Here is a 17910-nt window from a genome sequence, read left to right on the forward strand (position 1 = left end):
GTTTACGTCTACTTCAGTATGGAAAACTTGAGGCTTTGTGCCACATATGCCATGCACATTACACCGATGGGGGGTATCTTCATCAGTGCACACAAATCTACACCTTGACCATTAGCCGATGCGCGCCAGCCCACGCGAATAAGCACCGGGAGGTTCTGCGGATATGCTGCAAGGGGGATGGACATGAGAAGAGAAACGTTAGTCGGCTGCATTTCCACGAGGTTGAAGTTTGCTCTTTTGGCCTTACGAACGATCACAGCAGCAACCTCATCAATGCTTGAAATCCCTAAGTTGGCGTATGTCAGCGACGAAGTATCCCTGTGAGCCAGGCTGTCCTGGACAAGGCCCCAGTTCTTGTTAAACTGCTGCACAGCTTGCGTAGGATTGATCAGGTTGCGGTCCGGGCCATGCATATTTGAGGTCTCTGAGGCCAAGACATGAATGGGTATCTTACATTGGAACTGACAGGGCCCTGGGGCACCATCGCACTTTATCGCGAACGTGAGAAGATTTAGATTGCCAGTACACTGAGGATCTGGCTGGCTAAGACGGGCTTGATTGAACTGCGTGTTGGGATCTTGCTTGAATTGCACGGGAACGAGAACAGGCTCCCCACCATTACTCTTCTGTCCAGGCTCCACGGAAGCTATTGAAAGCTGAGGAGAAACGGGAGAAATCCCAAGACCATTGGGTGCAAATCCGATCAACAAGTTGGTGAGTGGAGCAGAGCCCTTGTTGTGTACTGTTAGAAGAAGGAGAGGCTTTTGGTTCTCGCGAGTCCAGGAAATAGAGACCCCCATGACACCGTGATCGTTGACAACACGGATAGGGGCGTTCTGCACAGTGGCAAACGGATAGTCCGAAGAAAAGTAGGGCAGAGAAGCAGCGAGTAACTGAGTGCTTGTGGGGGGCGCGACGGGTGGAGAGGCAGCCGGAGGCATGACAAGCTCTGGCTTGTGCTCTGGAGCAGGTACCGCAGGCGTCTCCACTTTCGGAGTTATGAACGAAGCTGCATTGAAACTTGGCGCTGGCTCGGTGACCGGAGGTGCAGTCGGTGCAACCGGCGCGGCAGCGGGAACAGGCTCCGATGCCGCAATGGGACCCCCAATGAGCGATGCCAGCTTGTCAGGGGCTGGAGGCTGGGTAATCGGAGCTGCGGGGGTTGCAGAGCCATGACTAAGTAAATCTGTCACTGGAGCGCCAAAGGCGGGCAGATTGGTAGCAGGTTGGACTTGTCTAACTGGTGCTGTTGGAAGAGTCACGTTAGGAATCGTGTGTGCAGAGGCGAATGCTGCAGGAAGAGCCGCCGCCTCTGATGTAGCAATGCTTGAGATAGTAGTCTCGGCGGTCAGCGGAGGAGGAAGAGTACTGGAAAGTGTGTCTGTCTTCGCACCCACAATCTCGTCATAATTCACCTCCTGGATGTTAGTTCCAACCGCGTCCAGAATACGGATGGCCTCCTCAACGTCAGGGCCGCTATAAACGGTATCTGTGATCATCTCACGCATTACGCAAGAAACACTACCGAGCTCGCGTACGAGTGTAGCACGAATTGCATCAGGCATGCCATCCGTTATCTGTGGGGCAGCCTTCTGGGAGAAAAGCACCCCTTTAGCCGTCTGAAGAGTCGGGTCAACACCGAGGAGCCTCCAATAGAAGGAAGCGCGTTGACGAACGTCGGGTGATTCTGCTCTTTCCGTCGCCAATTGGAGCGTGTGCTGCAAGAGTCTCTGAGTATCAATGGTAGGTACATGGAGGAAAAGCTTGGTGCAAGAGGTGATAAACTGAAGCTGCACAACGGCAGGCTCATCCAGAAATGAACCCTTGAAGTTAGGATCATAGTCCTCCTCGGTTGCGGTTAAGATAGGCGACAGACCAACTAAATCCGAAATAACCTCCTCCGACCCCTCAATACGGTTGGCATACTCTCCGATGATCCAAATGAGCGCAGCCTTTGCGTCAGGGTCATCGAGGGTAACGATGGTTTCACAGAGGATTCCAATGATGCCTTCATAACGCTCTGGGTATCGCCTGAAAATAAGCTGTGTGGCGACCATAAGCTCCTGAGCAGCATAGTCGGGAAACTTATAGTACTGGGTCTCTCGCTCGGATTCTCCTTCCTCGCCGCTTTGGCCTGTGATAAGCTTAACAAAGCGATGAACTGCTAGATCGGCCGCCGCAGGGACACGGATGGCAACCGTGCCCAGTGCACGGATGCTAGCCCGGACAAACTGGGGGTCAACGTCTCTAGCATACTCAGAGAGCTCCATCACGACCTCCTGACAGTTCTGCGAGTCCGCCAGAAGGGCAAGCATCTCGATCTTCTCAAGCTTGATGTACAGAGGGTCGTTATACTTGACAAAGAAGAGACGGATCTGCTTACTAAAGGGATTCTCCTGCTCCTGGTTGATGAACGCAGACGCCACAAGTCTCAGGCAACGAAGAGCGATCCACTGTGACTCTGGGGACGTCGAAGAGCCAACGAAGGAGAGAAGGGGCCCAACACACATACCCTGCACCTTGTAGCACTGCTCTGTATTAAGGATGGGAGGGTCGGCGTAGATGTACTTGAGGACTAGGTTGATAGTGACAAGGCTGACAGCCGGGTTGTTGTGGCGAAGGAAGTTTGCTAAACGTTGAATGGTCGCATCTGCTTCTTCATAGTTCAGAGGCAGTTGTCCATAATTTGCAATTGCTGTTAAAATGTGCATTGCCGACCATTCAGTAGATGATGTGAGGGCTGTCAAAAGGGCCTGAACCTCCTGCCAGTTGAATAGCATGCCGATGTCCTGGATACCAAAGATCCCGTAAAGCTGCTCCGGCGAGAGCTGAGTGGCCACGTTGACAAGAGACGAGGCGGCGGCGGCGACTACAGCCTGGTTTCCGTCTGAAAGAAGCTCCTTCAGAATCAGCAGCATATTCATTTGAATAACCATCTCAGGAGAGATCCTATAGATCTTGGCAACAGCCGTGGCGGCGGTCTTACGAACAAAGGGATCTGCGTCACCAAGTGCCCGCCCAATAGCATTTGTAAAGACCTGTAAGGTCTCCTGGGTGCACAAGTTCCCCATAGTACGGATTGCAAGGGCACGAATAACAGCCTGCTCACGGTCTTGAGAGTCCATATCCAAGACAGAGCCTACCTGCACGGGGGTGTCCGGATTCATCTTATGGTAGTTCAGGACGAAAAGGTATACGACTTTCTTGAGCTTTATATCCTTGGTTGCGGCAAAACGGCAAACAAGGGGAAAGATGCTGCTGACGTCGCGCCCGAGAGATAGCGCAGAAAGTATCTGGCCGACAACCTCGCGGTGATCCTCAACCTTGTTAGAGGTCTGCAATTTTTCAGACCAAAACTCCAGCTCCTCCTTTGCTGCATTCTTGTCCTTGGCCTTTGAGCGGCTCATTTTTTGTGGCGGTTTTAAATACTTTGACGAATACTCCAATTTTAGAAATCACAGGGCTGCTCGGGCGCTACACAAGAATCCCTGAGCAGCACTTGCAATCTGTTTCTATTGCTCTTTATGAAAAGCTAGCCCCTTTTTCTAAGTTTACAGAAGATAGGATACAAGATAAGATCTCTGAAATAGACAGCACCTTGTCTCCAGAGTTTAGGAGACTATGTGCAAAGCTCATCAAGTCTTCTAGTCAATCCAGAGAGGCTGGGCCCAGGGGATATAGTGACCATTATAGAGCTGTTTCTTCTCTTCTGCGGGACGAGCAGGCCACACATCTTTCTATAAAGAAAAACCCCCTTCGCTCTTTATCCTTGAATTCAGCCCGAAAGTTCTTTTGTTCAAATGGGTTGAATGCGCTCAATTCATTTGCAAGGGGTCATTCAACTCTAATTAGAACAACTACAGAAGCAACAAAGACTAAGCAGCTGGCCAATCTACCAATTACCTTACGCGCCGAAGAACTTGTGCGTCTTTTAGAAGAAAACGATGTATTGATTGTTATTGCAGAGACAGGATCCGGAAAGTCCACCCAACTTCCACAGATTCTCTACTCGCACTTCGGGTCGAGTCTCTTTATGATGGTTACTCAGCCTCGCCGCGTTTCAGCAATATCTTTGGCTCGATACGTAGACAGATGCATGTCACCACATTGTCGTCATGGGACGGCAGCATATTCTGTTCGCTTTGAAAGTACCGTTACTCCTCATACGCAAATTACATATGCCACAGAGGGGATTTTGCTTAGGATGCTCATAGATGCAATGAAAGGCGATGAAGGGGCGATAGACATAATCCGCAAATATACCGTCTTCCTGATTGATGAAGTACATGAGAAGACAATCAATTCATATATTATTTTGTTTCTCCTTTGCATTTTCAAAGGGCCCAAGATCCTCATCTGCTCTGCAACTGCGGAGACGGAGGCATTAAAGAAATATGTGCAGCAATTGAGCAAGAGCGTAGCTGCACTACATGTTTGTGGCAAGACCTTTCCGGTAAAAGAGGTCTATTACGAGGATTTATACCCATCTGCACTTACGGAGCTTAATAGTAGCTTCTTTGGCCCACAGGGCTTCCTTGAGAAATGCATATCAGTCGTCCAATACCTGATTGACAATCATGCACACACACCACTGGATGGTGCCACAGCAGGATCATACCTGGTATTTCTACCAGGGAAGCAAGAAATTCACACGGCCATTTCAATGCTCAATATGGCAGAACGTAACAAACAGAGAGATGGCTCAACATACAAACTACTCCTACTACAGTGTTACTCTGGGCTGCCTGATGGGTCTATCCAACTGCTCTTTGACGCGCCTCCACCGGGGACAATAAAAATTATTTTCGCTACGAATGTTGCAGAGACGTCCATAACCATTCCAGATGTAACGGTTGTGGTGGACTCCGGCTACTGCAAACAAATGATGTTTGACACAGAGACAGGATACTATCGCTTGGTCACAAAACGGATATCGAAAGCTCAGGCAGTGCAAAGAAAGGGCCGTGCAGGACGCGTACAAAAGGGAGCTGTATATAGAGCGTACACGCGGGCTATATATGCATCTCTTGAAGCCCATATCGAGCCAGAGATACTCCGGTGCGACCTTTCGTCTTCCACCTTGGCGCTCCTAACAGCAGGCTTCAGAATTGAAGACTCCTGGCTCTTAGATAGACCACCCGTTACAGCTATGGAGGCAGCTTACAGATACCTATACTCCCTTGGAGCTATATCTGACTCCATGGCCCTGACACCAATAGGGATGTGTCTATCAAAAATACCCGAAGATCCTAGGTTGGGGTCTGTACTTTTTGAAGCAGCCTCTCGCGGAACTTTGACCCCATGCGCCAGAATTGCTGCTGCCCTCTCTGTGCTCCAGAATGAGCATAGTTTCTTAATCTCTACTGCCACAGGGCCACCGGAACAGCAAGGGATAACCTTTGGGGGCTCACAAGGTGATCACTTGCTTCTTTTAAAAATCCTGGATGCTTATGCTGAGCTGAAGAAAGACCGAATAATTAGAGAGGAGTGGGCCAGGAGACATAGGCTAAGAGAACAAAAGATAATTGAGGCTCTTCAACTGGCAGAGAAGTATATCGGCTTATTAGCTGCGCTGACTGAGGTGCCAAATCCAGGTACATCTAAATCATCATACGATCGGGCCCTTACCAGTACAACAAGTGAGATCTTACTTCCTTTCATCAAAGCAGGGCTATATAACGTACTTAGGCGCAACAGCTCTGGCCCAAGTGTAACGTACAGTAGGCTAAGCAAAGAGGACAATTCAGAGGAGATTCTTATCCACCTGTCAAGCTGCTTAAGGAACAGTGCCAACAGGTTCATTATTTGCGAAACTATTCTCAGCACAACTGCTCTATATGCATGCGTCTGTAGTCCTGTATCTGCTAAGGCATTAGCAATGCTATTTCCACACATGCTAGAGGTATATCGCGAACACCCAAAAAAGTGTTCTATCAAGTGCTAGGTGCACATTTTAATAAAGAGGCTGATAAGCTTCCAATCTGATATCTCCGGCTTTGTTAGCTGCTGCAGAGGCGGCAGCTTCCTGTACCCCTTCTCTAGCTTCTCTAGGATCTCCCTTATGCTCTCTATATTGTCTGCCTGCCTTACGGGAAGGTTTTTCTGCGCCCACTTTTTCTTACAAAAGGCATCAATGGGTATCAAATTACACCCTGCAATCTCAGAGGAGCAAAGTGCCTCTGCTTTCTCCAGCATGGAGTCTGGTACGCCGGGGGCAAAGTGAAGATGGTACCCAGAGGCAGTCAGCTTGATGGGGTCTGATCGTATTAGCGGTGTCTGTCCGGAGAGAAAATCATACGGCCCGATGGGCATGGGTCCCCATGCATTCATAGGAAGAATCGCCTTGAGGTCTTGATGGTAGTAGCAATACGGATCCCACAGAAAAGGACCGAGATAGAGCTGAGTTTCTTCGTATGCTTCTCTAAGAGAGGCGACAGTCGAGTCCTCTCCGTCCTCTAAACCACCCTTGGGAATAGAGTATTTGGGTCCGTGCATAAATTGGCCTCGAACAAGCAGCACTTTCGTCAAGTCTTGGTTAAGAATAACAAGAGCCGCTTTTTCACCGTTTATGCGCAGCCTCGAGTGCTCGCGAAGCTTCTTTAGACACACATCAATAAATGACTCCCAAGAGTTAGAGATGTCTTCAAAGAAAGCACGCTCTCTCATGACGGAGAGGTACGCCTTTAAGAAGCACTTAATTAGAAAGGTCTCCCGCTGGTTCTGGAATTCAGCCGCGATCTCCGGATCTTTAAGGAGCCCGTAGTTATCTAGAACATAGTAAAATGCCATAAAGAAAAGACTTATAATATGTTTAGACAGGGTGTGCCAATTTTCCTCCTCCTTGCAGAGAGCGGTGAGATTATAAAAGCGATAAATTACCTCCTTTTCTGCTATAGTAAGCGCGAACTTTGTAGGGACTTGCGAGTCTTGCTCGTCTCGCTGAGCCTTACTCATGATGATATTTTTCAATGTTAAAGCTTGTACCGTTTTAATTTAAAGATGTCCAGCGGGGGCTTTCGCCACAGTCCGGAGGATCTCAAGGCCCTAATGACGGATGCGACCGTCGAGAGCCTAAGGACGCGGTTCGAGGGCACCGACGGCCTTTTGAGGAGTCTGAAGACTACCAGTCTCAAGGGGTTATCATCTAAGGATGTCCCCAAGCATTTGGAGTATTATGGACGCAACAAGGTCGAGCCAAGACCCCCTAAGTCCTTCTGTAGGCTTTTCTTCGAGACCTTCAAGGATGTGACCATCATCATCCTCCTAATTGCCTCGATTGTTTCAATAATCGTTGGTTCCATTCCCTCACTCAGCGAAGAGGAGTACGGCTGGATTGATGGAGTTGCAATACTGGTTGCCGTCCTGATAGTTGCTCTGGTGTCGTCAATTAACGAATTCTCTAAGGAGAAGCAGTTTCGTAAGCTTAACGCTATAAAGAATAACAAGCAAATTAAAGTCGTAAGAGACGGAAAAGAGACAGTCGTTTCCATTTTTGACGTAGTTGTTGGTGATATTGTCGTCATGGAGCTAGGCGATCAGATTCCTGCAGACGGTGTCCTCGTCTCTTGCAATGACATGAAGTGTGATGAGTCTGGGATGACCGGTGAAAGTGATGAAATTAAAAAGGATCTTGCTGCAAATCCGTTCGTGATCGGGAGCTGCCTTGTCACTCATGGATCTGGGCGCATGGTCGTTGCTGCTGTTGGCAAGTACAGTAAGCACGGCGATATTCTTGCTACCCTTCAGGAGGAGGATGAGCAGACCCCCCTGCAAGAGAAGCTCGAGGTTCTTGCGAAGTACATCGGCTATGCTGGGATTGCTGCTGCCATTCTCACGTTCATTGTTCTGGTTTCCCGGTTCTTTGTTGATGGCCGTCAAAGCAATTCAAAGAACTTCACGCAGTGGGTCGGCTATATGATCACGTCGATCACCATCATCGTCGTCGCCGTGCCGGAGGGCCTTCCGCTTGCTGTGACGATCTCTCTTGCGTTTTCTATGAAGAAGATGATGCGTGACCAGTGCCTCGTCCGGAAGCTTCATGCATGTGAAACGATGGGCAGTGTCAATAATATTACCAGTGACAAGACCGGAACACTTACTCTCAACAGAATGACGGTCGTTCGCATGAGGATTGAGAACAGCTTTTACTTGAGGACAAGTGGTAAAACGAGTGCCGATGACTCCGAGTGTTCTCCAATGCCGGATGCCGAGGCGATCGCAGACAAGAAGTTTTCCAGGGGTGTTGCGGGCATTTTTGCATTGAACTCGGCACTTAACTCTACCGCCAACCTCCGTGTTGATGAGAGTAGTAAGCCTCCAAAGGGTATTAAGAGGGGCAAAGCAGCCGTGGCTGAGGAGGACGGGTCGTCTTCTATTGAGGTCATTGGCAACAAGACAGAGGGCGCGCTCTTGATGCTTTCACGCGACATGGGATTCGACTACCAGGAGTTCAGAGAGATGCTTGTCATAGACGGACAGGCCAAGGGCGCAATCGCGCATGCCTTTGAGTTTACGTCTGATCGTAAGAGGATGTCCGTGGTTTTAGATCTGGAAAAGTTTGGGAAGACGAGTGCTGCTGAAAGCTTAAAGGGCGCTCTCGATCTAATTGACGATCGTCGTTCTTACCTTGTTCTGTCTAAAGGTGCTTCCGAGATAATGTTGGAGCGCTGCAGAAACATTCTTAAGACAGATGGGACTGTTGTGCCTCTCACAGAGAGCATGCGTTCCGAATATGAGAAAACGATTATCTCATATGCAACCAAGTCACTCCGCACTCTTTGCGTTGCCTATAGGTCGGTTTCCAAGGTTGACGGAGACAGGAAGGAGGGTGCCACGATGGAGGATGGTACAGTGGAGAACATCCACAACTACGCCAATGCGGATTATATTGAGAAGGATCTTACGCTGATATGCTTAGTCGGCATCATGGACCCTTTGCGCCCTGGTGTCACTAATGCCGTAGAGCGCTGCAAGCGTGCTGGAATCACTGTGCGGATGGTTACAGGCGACAACAAGATCACTGCTGTTGCCATTGCAAAAGAATGTGGAATCCTTCCAGACGACATATCGGACGATATAATTGATAAGTACGTTACTACAGGGCCAGAGTTCCGCAAGCTTTCAGATACAGAGTTGGACGAGATCCTTGATACCCTCCGAGTCATTGCGCGTGCTGCTCCTAAAGACAAGTACCGCTTGGTCAAGAGACTGAAGCACTACAACCACACGGTCGCTGCGACGGGTGACGGATCCAACGATGCTCCCCAGCTCAAGGCTGCAGACGTGGGACTTGCTATGGGGATTGCCGGGACTGAGGTAGCCAAGGAGGCCTCCGACATAATAATTATGGATGATAACTTCCTCTCTATCGTCCGTGCTGTGGAGTGGGGTCGTGCAGTCCTTACAAATGTTCGCAAGTTCCTTCAATTCCAGCTCACTGTCAATGTTGCTGCCGTCGTCGTTGCTTTCCTCGGAGCGGCTGTTCTGGAGGAGTCTCCGCTGACTGCTCTGCAGATGCTTTATGTCAACCTCCTCATGGACTCTCTCGGTGCGCTGGCTTTAGCGACTGAAGACCCAGCTAAGAATGTGCTTGACTATGAGCCTGTCCATAGAGCTGCCAGCCTCATCGCCCCTGGCATGCTGCGCAACATTCTCATCGTCGCCTTCTATCAGATCGCTGTTATCCTTCTAATGATCTTTGGTGTGGTAGGAGACACCCTGCTCATGGTTCCAGATTCTGTTAAGTGTATACCCATGGCTGACGGCTCGTGCGCCTACAACGAGCACGGAGCAAAGGCCTACAGGTATACGTGCATATACAATTTCTTTATATTCGCCCAGCTTTTCAATGAAATCAGTTCGAGGCGTATAAACAATGAGCTCAACGTCTTCTCTGGCCTCCACAAATCACCCATGTTCATCTTAATCTTCCTCGGTACGGTCGGTATGCAACTCATTATTATGCTTGCTCCTGGTGTCCGTTATATCTTCCATATCTTCGACTGTAGTGAGAACCACCAGAGCTACTGTGGGAATAGCCATGATCACGGTATCCTCTGGCAGTCGTGGGCCATCACCTTGGCCTTTGCACTCTTCACTGTATTTGTCCACCTCTTTGGAAGGCTGAAGAAACTGAAGCCTGAGTTCAAGGTTAGTGAGAAGGCAGCCAAGAGGGCCATGGAGAAGAAGAACGCTCGCGCGGCTAAGAGAGAAAAGAAGGCCGACAAGGAGAAAAGGGCTGGTAAGGCGGAGGCGAAGAAACTTCTCGAGCCATCTGGTAGCGACTGATTCCTTGTCCCATCCTAGTAGGTCTGATAACCTAAGCATTTAGAGTAAAGGACTTTCTTTTATATTATATTGTTAGTGAGAGTTGACAAAGAAGGGGGTTATGTAAAAAAATGTCTGCTCCAACAACCGCAGACCTGCTCGCACTGTTTACTTCTCGAGACCTCGGGGCACTTAGAGACAAGTATGGCAGTATAGAAGGTCTAGCAAAAGAATTGGGGTCTGACCCTGCCACAGGCCTTTTGAAACCTACCGTTTTGCTCCATCGAAAAACCTATGGTAGCAATACAATGCCTCTTCGGCGGCCGAGAGGATATGGTTGGGCATTTCTCAGAGGTCTGAAAGACCCCGTGGTGATTGTACTAACTGTCATCTCCATTTTGTTGATTACCTTCGGATTGCTTCCGGATTATACCTATGATGTTTATGCATGGATTGACGGGGTGATTACCCTAGTGATGCTTTTGCTACTCTTGTCTATTAATGCGGCTATTGTTTACCATAAGGACAAAGTGCTGTGGCAGGCTAACGTAAACGCCAATAAGCATACTGTCACTGTGGTCAGAGATGGCAGACCCCAAGATGAATCGTCTGACAGCCTTGTAGTAGGTGATGTGGTATGTCTTACTGCTGGTTCGTTTGTCCCCGCTGATGGCGTCTTGCTGATTAATACTGACGTGAAAGTGATCACTGATCTGTCTACGGTTCTAAATGGCTCATTAACGAGCACGTCCGTAACCCAAACAACTGATCCATTCCTGAGTGCAGGAACATACATTAGCGACGCCACCGAAGAGGTGCGAATGCTCGTGCTAGTTGTTGGAGAGGCCACTATTTTAGGGAAGACTCGCTTGAGCAAGGGCTATCAGAACTTTGCAACAGACCTCCAGAAGCGTTTAGAAAAGCTTTATCGGTGGACAACAATCGGATCGCTAATAGGCTCACTGATTATATTCCTTGTCATGGCTGTTCGATTCTTCTTGGCAGGGACGGCCAATGATAATCGACAGGTCACTACTGTAGTGCGGCAGATCTCCATTGCGCTCATCGTCTTTATTGTTACGGCACCAGAGGCTCTTCAGATGGCACTAAGCCTTTCGTTGAGTTACAGTATGAAGACCATGTGTAAGGATGGCATCCATATAAAGAACTACGATTCCATTGAAAACCTTGCGTGCTGTACTCATCTTGTTCTTTCCACAAACACGCTTCCATCAACTCAGGACGAACTCCTTCAAGCATCTAGCGCAGGGATCAAGCTATGCTACGCCTCTTCTGACCCCCATGACATAGCTGTTAATAAGGCAAAGGTCGCTGGATTGCTGGATCAGGACTCTTCCTGTGTAGCTTCTGTGCGCGCGTCTGAGCTATTCTCTTATCCTCAGGAAACCATTAATATGAGGCTGAAGGAGACGCACGTTATCTCGGAGATAACGGCGCAAGATCTGCACCGTCTCGTATGCTTCCTTAGAAGCCCAGAGGACGTGGTTGCGTATATTGGAACAGATAACCTGCATGCTGCTGCATTGCGTACTGCCGATGTGGGACTATCTACCAGGCTCAATGGGACGGATCTCTGCAAAGACAGTTCAGATATTGTGCTTGAGCAGGGTAGCTTTTCTGATCTTATTGAGGCTATCCGCTGGGGCAGCAACATTGTGCACAATGTAAGGAAGTTTATCCAGTTTCAATATACTGCGGGCGTACTGGTCATCCTCCTCACGCTCCTGTCCTCTGCAATCTTCAACATAATACTTTTCTCTGCTGCTCAGCTGCTCTACATCAACCTTGTCATAGATGCTCTGGCTGCGTTCGCTTTTGGAGGTGAGCCTCCGCACCGCACGGGTAGTGTTCCTCCACTATTGAGGAGGACCTATAAAATTTTCAATCCGTCCATGACGAGAAATATATACATCTCGGCTCTCTTTACCCTAGTGTCATGCATCCTAGCACTTATTCCCGATGTTGCAGATAAGCTTTTTGGAATCCCTAGTCGACTGGGCGGTCCCTCTGCCACAGAGGACGAGTTTGCACTGGCGCTGGCTAATAGCTTCAAGCAGACGTGTGCATACAACATCCTCGTTATCTCGCTTATTTTTAATATGTTTTGGGCAAGAACTACGTATAGGGAGATGAATGTGTTTGTTTACATTAAAAAGTCCATCAATATGTGGATTGTTATTGCAGTGATTGCATGTACCCATGTCGTAGTCATGATGGTTCCTGGGGTGACTTTTGTTTTCAAGACATTTAACTGTCTAGGCGACTCGTGTCTTTTAGGCGGAGCCAATGGGGTCGTTCCGCACCCCCTGAAGTTTTTTAGTATAGGATGGCAAGGGTGGATTGTGACTCTTGTATTAGGTGCTCTCGTTTTGCCTTGCAACCTGCTTTTTAGATTGCTTCCAATGGCACGGGAGTACGGGTATAGAGGAGCAGGGGGCGTTTCTGCCTCCAAGCTGTAGTCTACTGTAAACGCCAGTTGATATTTAAAACTATGGGTAAGCACCAGCGGTTGGTTCCCATCCTTGCATCAATAGGCTTGGTGTCTTCGACCACCATTATCTGTCTCCTTGCTTTCCGACACGATATGGTTCTAGAGTTTCTCGGGCTTACATACTTCGTCAACATGATTGGTCTTTTGCCTATATTATCCATTCTCTACTTTATCGGCATGTTCTGTTATGGAGCATCGAACTCCATACACAGGAATTTCACAAGTACAGCTGCATGCACAATCTTTCTAATTTCAATTGTCATGCAGATCATTGAGCTGTCTTTGTTACAGTCCTCAGCATCCAGCATGCTGTATCTCCTAACAGCCACTCTCGGTATTGCGGCGTCCCTGGTGTCTGCACTGCATCAATCGCCGTCAATATTATTTACCTTTATTGTAAAAGCGGTTCCGTTAACAAACGCAGCTTACTCTGTACTACAGTTCTCGTTGTTGAAGAAAAACGATGTGGTACTCCTGATCGCTAATGCATGCCTGGCATCGGTCGCATTTTTTGTAGTATCAGTTCTTCCATTGGCAGCACTTGCAGTGGGGAACGTTTTAATATATGTCGACTACTCTGGTCAGGCCCTAGGCTCAACGGCGATGTCTGCAGCTACGATTGAGGCATCTCTGACAGCCATTCTAGCAGCCATGGAGGTCATCAAGTACACAAACATTCGGAAGGAAATATTGATGGATATCAAGCAGAAGCAGCAGCGCGGCGTGCCTAACTCGTACGCAACAATGGATTAGATGCACAGAAGGCAGCAGCTGCACCAAGAGTAAATAGCTAGAGTGAGGTTAGAGACCAGAAGCATAAGTATACTGTCCGATAGTCTCGAGTGCTCGATGCATCGATGACCCGCTGAAGATAGTCTTGTATATTCCTCGCTTCAGCGAGGACAGCTCTAGCACCTTGCGAAGGATCGGAACAAGCCGAAGAAGCTCTAGATCATCTTCTTCGCCGCTGAAGGGGGGTATAGGATAGGCTAGTTCCACATTCAGAGCATAGGAAACCGGATTGTCATCTACAATGATCATATCTGACAGGGGGCGCCCCAGCTTAGCCAGGTTCTTTACCAGGGAGCCATCTATCATGTCGCATGCACCTCTGTACAGGACAACATCTGCGTAACGATCTATCTCAGTAGCTCTGATTCTCGGCTCTGCGTATGATTCCATTGCTGCGGTCCAAATGATAACCTCAAAGACAGTCGAGGCCCACCCAAGGAAGTCCAACGCATATGGTCGCAGATAGAGATAACGGTATGTGGACTCTTCTCCCATGTCGAAGTAGTCCAAGGGCGTATTCAGAAGCTCCGCAGACGTATAGAATAAGGTCGCATCGAGATCAAGAACTAGCGTTGGCCTGCCCTTCTTACGAACATTGGGAGGAAGCAGCGCCAAATGATCAGATTGGTCCACGTGTCCGCCATTCGCAGAAGAGTTCGCCATCCTCTGCAGCGCTACAAACGCATTAGCCCATGTTTCCACTGCGTCGGAGGTCCGGATGCTTTGCAGAAAGAAATCGTGCCTATTAAGAAGATTGCTAGGGATGGGTACGAATCGTTGGGTACGCGGGCTGTACAAAGGGGCCGAATCCAGCTTATCGATGTTAATCAAGAAGCGAGTTATAGGGATGACTCCCTCGACCTCGCGCTTCCGACCTTTCATGGCCTTCCGGGATTTGGCGGGCTTTCGGAGAGACATTTTAATGAAAATTTTTTAATTGACTATGGCACAGTACACACCCGGGGTCCAGGTAGAGACCGTACCCATGGGTAAGATTCATACAGCAGCAGCGGGAGCTGTACTAGACATATGCACAGACCCGTATAGCCAGATGGTTGCGACAGCTAGTTCTGACGGAACTATTCGCATCTATTCAGCAAACACAGGAGATTCGGGGGTAGCAACAGATGCTGTCTTTTGCCTCACACATCACAGGGCTTCGGTTTGTCGCGTAGTTTGGGTTCCTCCGGCTTATGGGAACTTTATCATCAGTGCAGGGCATGACGGCCTCCTCCTTGTTTGGCAGAAGCTAGACGGGGGCTGGCGTATCGGTGCAGAGCACAAGTTCCAGCAACCGATAGCTGACATTTCTGTTCTGAATGATAACGTGTTTGTAGCATCTCTTGATGGTAGTCTGCACTACTGCAAAGCGTACTTTCAACAAAACCCAGCCATTGATTGCATCGGATCCACAACCTGTAAGTTCGTACCCTTGGCAATAGATGCCCGTCCTGTTGGTGATCAATTTCAGGTCGCATGCGGGCTCTTGTCGGGGTTTCTAACCATTTTTCTCGTTGCAGGATCGGGGGAGTTCATAGAGCAGGAGTACTGCCAGTTGATCCAGACTCCTTCACCAATTCGATCCGTTGCCTGGGGGAGTGCGCTACTTAATCCATACGGCTCGCTGGCTGTCGGCTACGAGACGGGAGAACTGCTCATATACAAGGCTATTACAGGAGAGAAGGTCGAACTAAGCACAGCTGTGTACACCAAAACCGTTGAAAGGCCCTTGTGTCGGGTCAGATACGGTCCCACAGGTGCAGTTCTTGCAATTGCGTATGGAGATGGAAAATCAGAGCTGATCAATCCCTTTATAAACTCCAAGTAAACCAATCTTACCTCAAAACCAAGGCAGAGAGTGCCAGTGATTACCCCAGTGGGTGACGCACAAGGTCTTTTAGGGCGCAGCTTACAGGCCATACCGCTACAGTGGTATACGCAAACAGCACGCGTGAAAATTAATGGAAATTGAGTAACTCTCTTAAAAATTACTTTCCATTATGAGTAATACCCAATCGACGTTTAACGCGCTGCCCTCTGGGAATGATAGTCATGAGGTCAGTGCTTCTTCACCAGACCACTGGCTTGCTGATCAAGGAGATGAAATTGGCAAAGGGGTACACGGAGTTATATACTCCTTCAAGAGTGACTCGAGTCTGGTTCTGAAGGAGATTCTGAATGATCACGTCTCAACAGCGACCTTTAAAACACTGCTCGAGAGGCTGCGCACGTTTGCTACCCTGAAGCACCCGAACATAGTCGATTGTCAGGGCGTTCTTGAAACAGATATCTCTGTGTATCTAAGGATGAAGCGCTATGGGACGTCTCTCGATGCCATCTGCCGCTCATACAGACGAAAAAAGCAGACGTTCCCACAAAGGTTGATATTTTCAATCATACGACAAGTAGCCATGGGGCTAGCGCATCTTCACAAGTGGACTGGAAGCGCTGCAAATGGAGACTCTGTTTCTTCGTTTGTGCACGGAAACTTAAAGCCTACTAACATATTAGCAAATAAGGATGAGTCCGATTTCGTCATATCAGACGCAGGGATATACGGAGGTGAGTTAGAGGACTTTAGTTCCACCCTTGGCTTAGCGCAGATGTACATGGCTCCTGAAACGCTCCTCCACGAACAATACTTTCCTGAGTCCGATATTTGGAGCCTAGGGGTCATCCTCTATGAGCTAGCGACTGGAACTAAGATTCCCTTTCTGAAGAGTGACACACCGAAGAACGTTTTTGTGGAGGGTTGGACGCCGGATTTGAGCGAGGTTAGGGACCCTGTATTCAAAGCTATCCTCGAACACATCTTTACCTTAGATCCACACGCCCGCCTCACTGCCGACGAGCTTGTGGGTCTTCTCCACGAAAGCATTCCTCCCATTTGTGTCACATATATGTTAACAACGAGGCGTTTGGAACGTGACCTGAGAGAATGCAAGCAACAGATAGACTCGCTTAGTCGCGATAACCTGGAACTAAGGACTCAGCTAGCTAACTTAGCAACAACAACAGTACCAGTGCATCACACAGTTGTTGGCCCATCTGCTGGGAAGCAAGAAGTCAAAGCGCAACAGGGACAAGGGAAGCCCCTTTTCCCACCTAAACTAAAATCTACCACACTTACAAAACTAATGGCTGCCGCACGGAGTAATAATGTTGCCGTCGCTAAACCGTTAATACTTTCCAAGACAGACGTGTGTGCTAAAGATGATCTTGGGATGACGGCTCTTATGCATGCTGCACGGACTCAGAGTCTTGACGTGGCAAAGCTGCTTGTATGCCTTGAACGAGGCATGCAGGACTATACCGGGAAGACTGCCTTGATCCATGCAGCTATCGATGGGCGGCTAACAATGGTCAAGTACCTACTTGAGCACGAAAAGACATTGAGTGACGTCCATGGAATAACCGCATTAATGTATGCGGTCATCTATGGCCACAGAAAACTAGTTACCATTCTAAAGGACGAGGAGTGCAGATTACAAGACAATGAGGGCCAGACTGCGCTGATGTATGCAGCAGACAACAATAACTGTGGCATCATCAATATCCTAGCCCAGCATGAAGCTATGGTGAAGGACAACAACGGGCACACAGCCTTTCTGCATGCATTGCTGCGTGGACACAAGGAGGCAGCAACCCTGCTCTTGCAGTATGATGATCCAGTAGACGATATTGGCCGCACGGCTCTCATGCGTGCCGTAGACGAAGACAACCTTGATCTTCTACCCTTTCTTATTCCTTTGCAGAAGGGGCTTAGGACTCTGAGCGAAGAGGCTATAGGCAGTTACTTCGTCACTGGGAGGACTGCACTAATGGGTGCAAGCATATGCAACAATCTGGAGGCAATTAGATTGCTTGTAGAGCACGAAGCGCAAATTCAAGACTCTAATGGATATACTGCTCTTATGTTTGCCGCCCAAGCCGCCAATTATGAGGCGACGCAGATACTTCTGCCATATGAGCAGGGGATCAGAAACGCTCAGGGCAAAACGGCGGCTATTCTCGCAGAGGAATGCAACTGTCGCGAAATTATAAACTTAATGAAGCCATACAGGGAGGAGATTGATAGTTTAAAAGATCATTGACTCTTCGGCTACCTGCGCGCGAATCCCAAGTAGCATTTTTCTACCTCTAGGTCATGCTCCTATGCACTGGACCAGAGCCTAGGGGGAGCTAACTTACAACATGTACTAAGCACAGATTCTGTACAGAGCATCTGTGTATGATGATTGGCTGTGTAAGAGAGTACAATCCGAGTGTTTATTATAGAATGATACAATGCGTTCTATATAGAGCTAAGTTAATAGAGTACAGCCCAGCAGCTTCGTCAC

General features: G+C 48.7%; 9 protein-coding genes across 9 annotated transcripts; 6 read left to right on the forward strand and 3 right to left on the reverse strand.

Moving 5' to 3' along the window:
• Positions 1–8: 8 nt before the first annotated feature.
• Positions 9–3407, reverse strand: GL50803_0021423 (Beta adaptin; the record flags this gene model as incomplete). Its single annotated transcript, XM_001708516.1, has 1 exon — positions 9–3407. One exon carries the CDS (start codon positions 3405–3407, stop codon positions 9–11), a length of 3399 nt encoding a protein of 1132 aa, XP_001708568.1.
• Positions 3408–4033: 626 nt separating this feature from the next.
• GL50803_0013200 (putative RNA helicase) lies at positions 4034–5944 on the forward strand (the record flags this gene model as incomplete). Its single annotated transcript, XM_001708515.1, has 1 exon — positions 4034–5944. One exon carries the CDS (start codon positions 4034–4036, stop codon positions 5942–5944), a length of 1911 nt encoding a protein of 636 aa, XP_001708567.1.
• On the reverse strand, positions 5941–6954 carry GL50803_0013201 (putative Nudix hydrolase; the record flags this gene model as incomplete). Its single annotated transcript, XM_001708514.1, has 1 exon — positions 5941–6954. The coding sequence occupies one exon, from the start codon at positions 6952–6954 to the stop codon at positions 5941–5943; it is 1014 nt and encodes a 337-aa protein (XP_001708566.1).
• A 45-nt stretch (positions 6955–6999) lies between these two features.
• Positions 7000–10287, forward strand: GL50803_0032658 (Plasma membrane calcium-transporting ATPase 2; the record flags this gene model as incomplete). Its single annotated transcript, XM_001708512.1, has 1 exon — positions 7000–10287. The coding sequence occupies one exon, from the start codon at positions 7000–7002 to the stop codon at positions 10285–10287; it is 3288 nt and encodes a 1095-aa protein (XP_001708564.1).
• Positions 10288–10397: 110 nt separating this feature from the next.
• Positions 10398–12746, forward strand: GL50803_00102438 (Plasma membrane calcium-transporting ATPase 2; the record flags this gene model as incomplete). The annotated part of the gene is made up of 1 exon (XM_001708509.1): positions 10398–12746. The coding sequence occupies one exon, from the start codon at positions 10398–10400 to the stop codon at positions 12744–12746; it is 2349 nt and encodes a 782-aa protein (XP_001708561.1).
• Positions 12747–12778: 32 nt separating this feature from the next.
• On the forward strand, positions 12779–13531 carry GL50803_0032657 (uncharacterized protein; the record flags this gene model as incomplete). The annotated part of the gene is made up of 1 exon (XM_001708508.1): positions 12779–13531. The coding sequence occupies one exon, from the start codon at positions 12779–12781 to the stop codon at positions 13529–13531; it is 753 nt and encodes a 250-aa protein (XP_001708560.1).
• Positions 13532–13579: 48 nt separating this feature from the next.
• On the reverse strand, positions 13580–14488 carry GL50803_009162 (Nuclear LIM interactor-interacting factor 1; the record flags this gene model as incomplete). Its single annotated transcript, XM_001708507.1, has 1 exon — positions 13580–14488. The coding sequence occupies one exon, from the start codon at positions 14486–14488 to the stop codon at positions 13580–13582; it is 909 nt and encodes a 302-aa protein (XP_001708559.1).
• A 25-nt stretch (positions 14489–14513) lies between these two features.
• Positions 14514–15398, forward strand: GL50803_00137698 (Sec13; the record flags this gene model as incomplete). Its single annotated transcript, XM_001708505.1, has 1 exon — positions 14514–15398. One exon carries the CDS (start codon positions 14514–14516, stop codon positions 15396–15398), a length of 885 nt encoding a protein of 294 aa, XP_001708557.1.
• Positions 15399–15570: 172 nt separating this feature from the next.
• Positions 15571–17664, forward strand: GL50803_0097130 (Kinase, NEK; the record flags this gene model as incomplete). Its single annotated transcript, XM_001708504.1, has 1 exon — positions 15571–17664. One exon carries the CDS (start codon positions 15571–15573, stop codon positions 17662–17664), a length of 2094 nt encoding a protein of 697 aa, XP_001708556.1.
• Between the last annotated feature and the right edge of the window lie 246 nt (positions 17665–17910).

The sequence above is a fragment of the Giardia intestinalis genome, chromosome 5 (genome assembly GCF_000002435.2).
Source record: "Giardia intestinalis strain WB C6 chromosome 5, whole genome shotgun sequence".
NCBI lineage: Eukaryota > Fornicata > Diplomonadida > Hexamitidae > Giardia > Giardia duodenalis.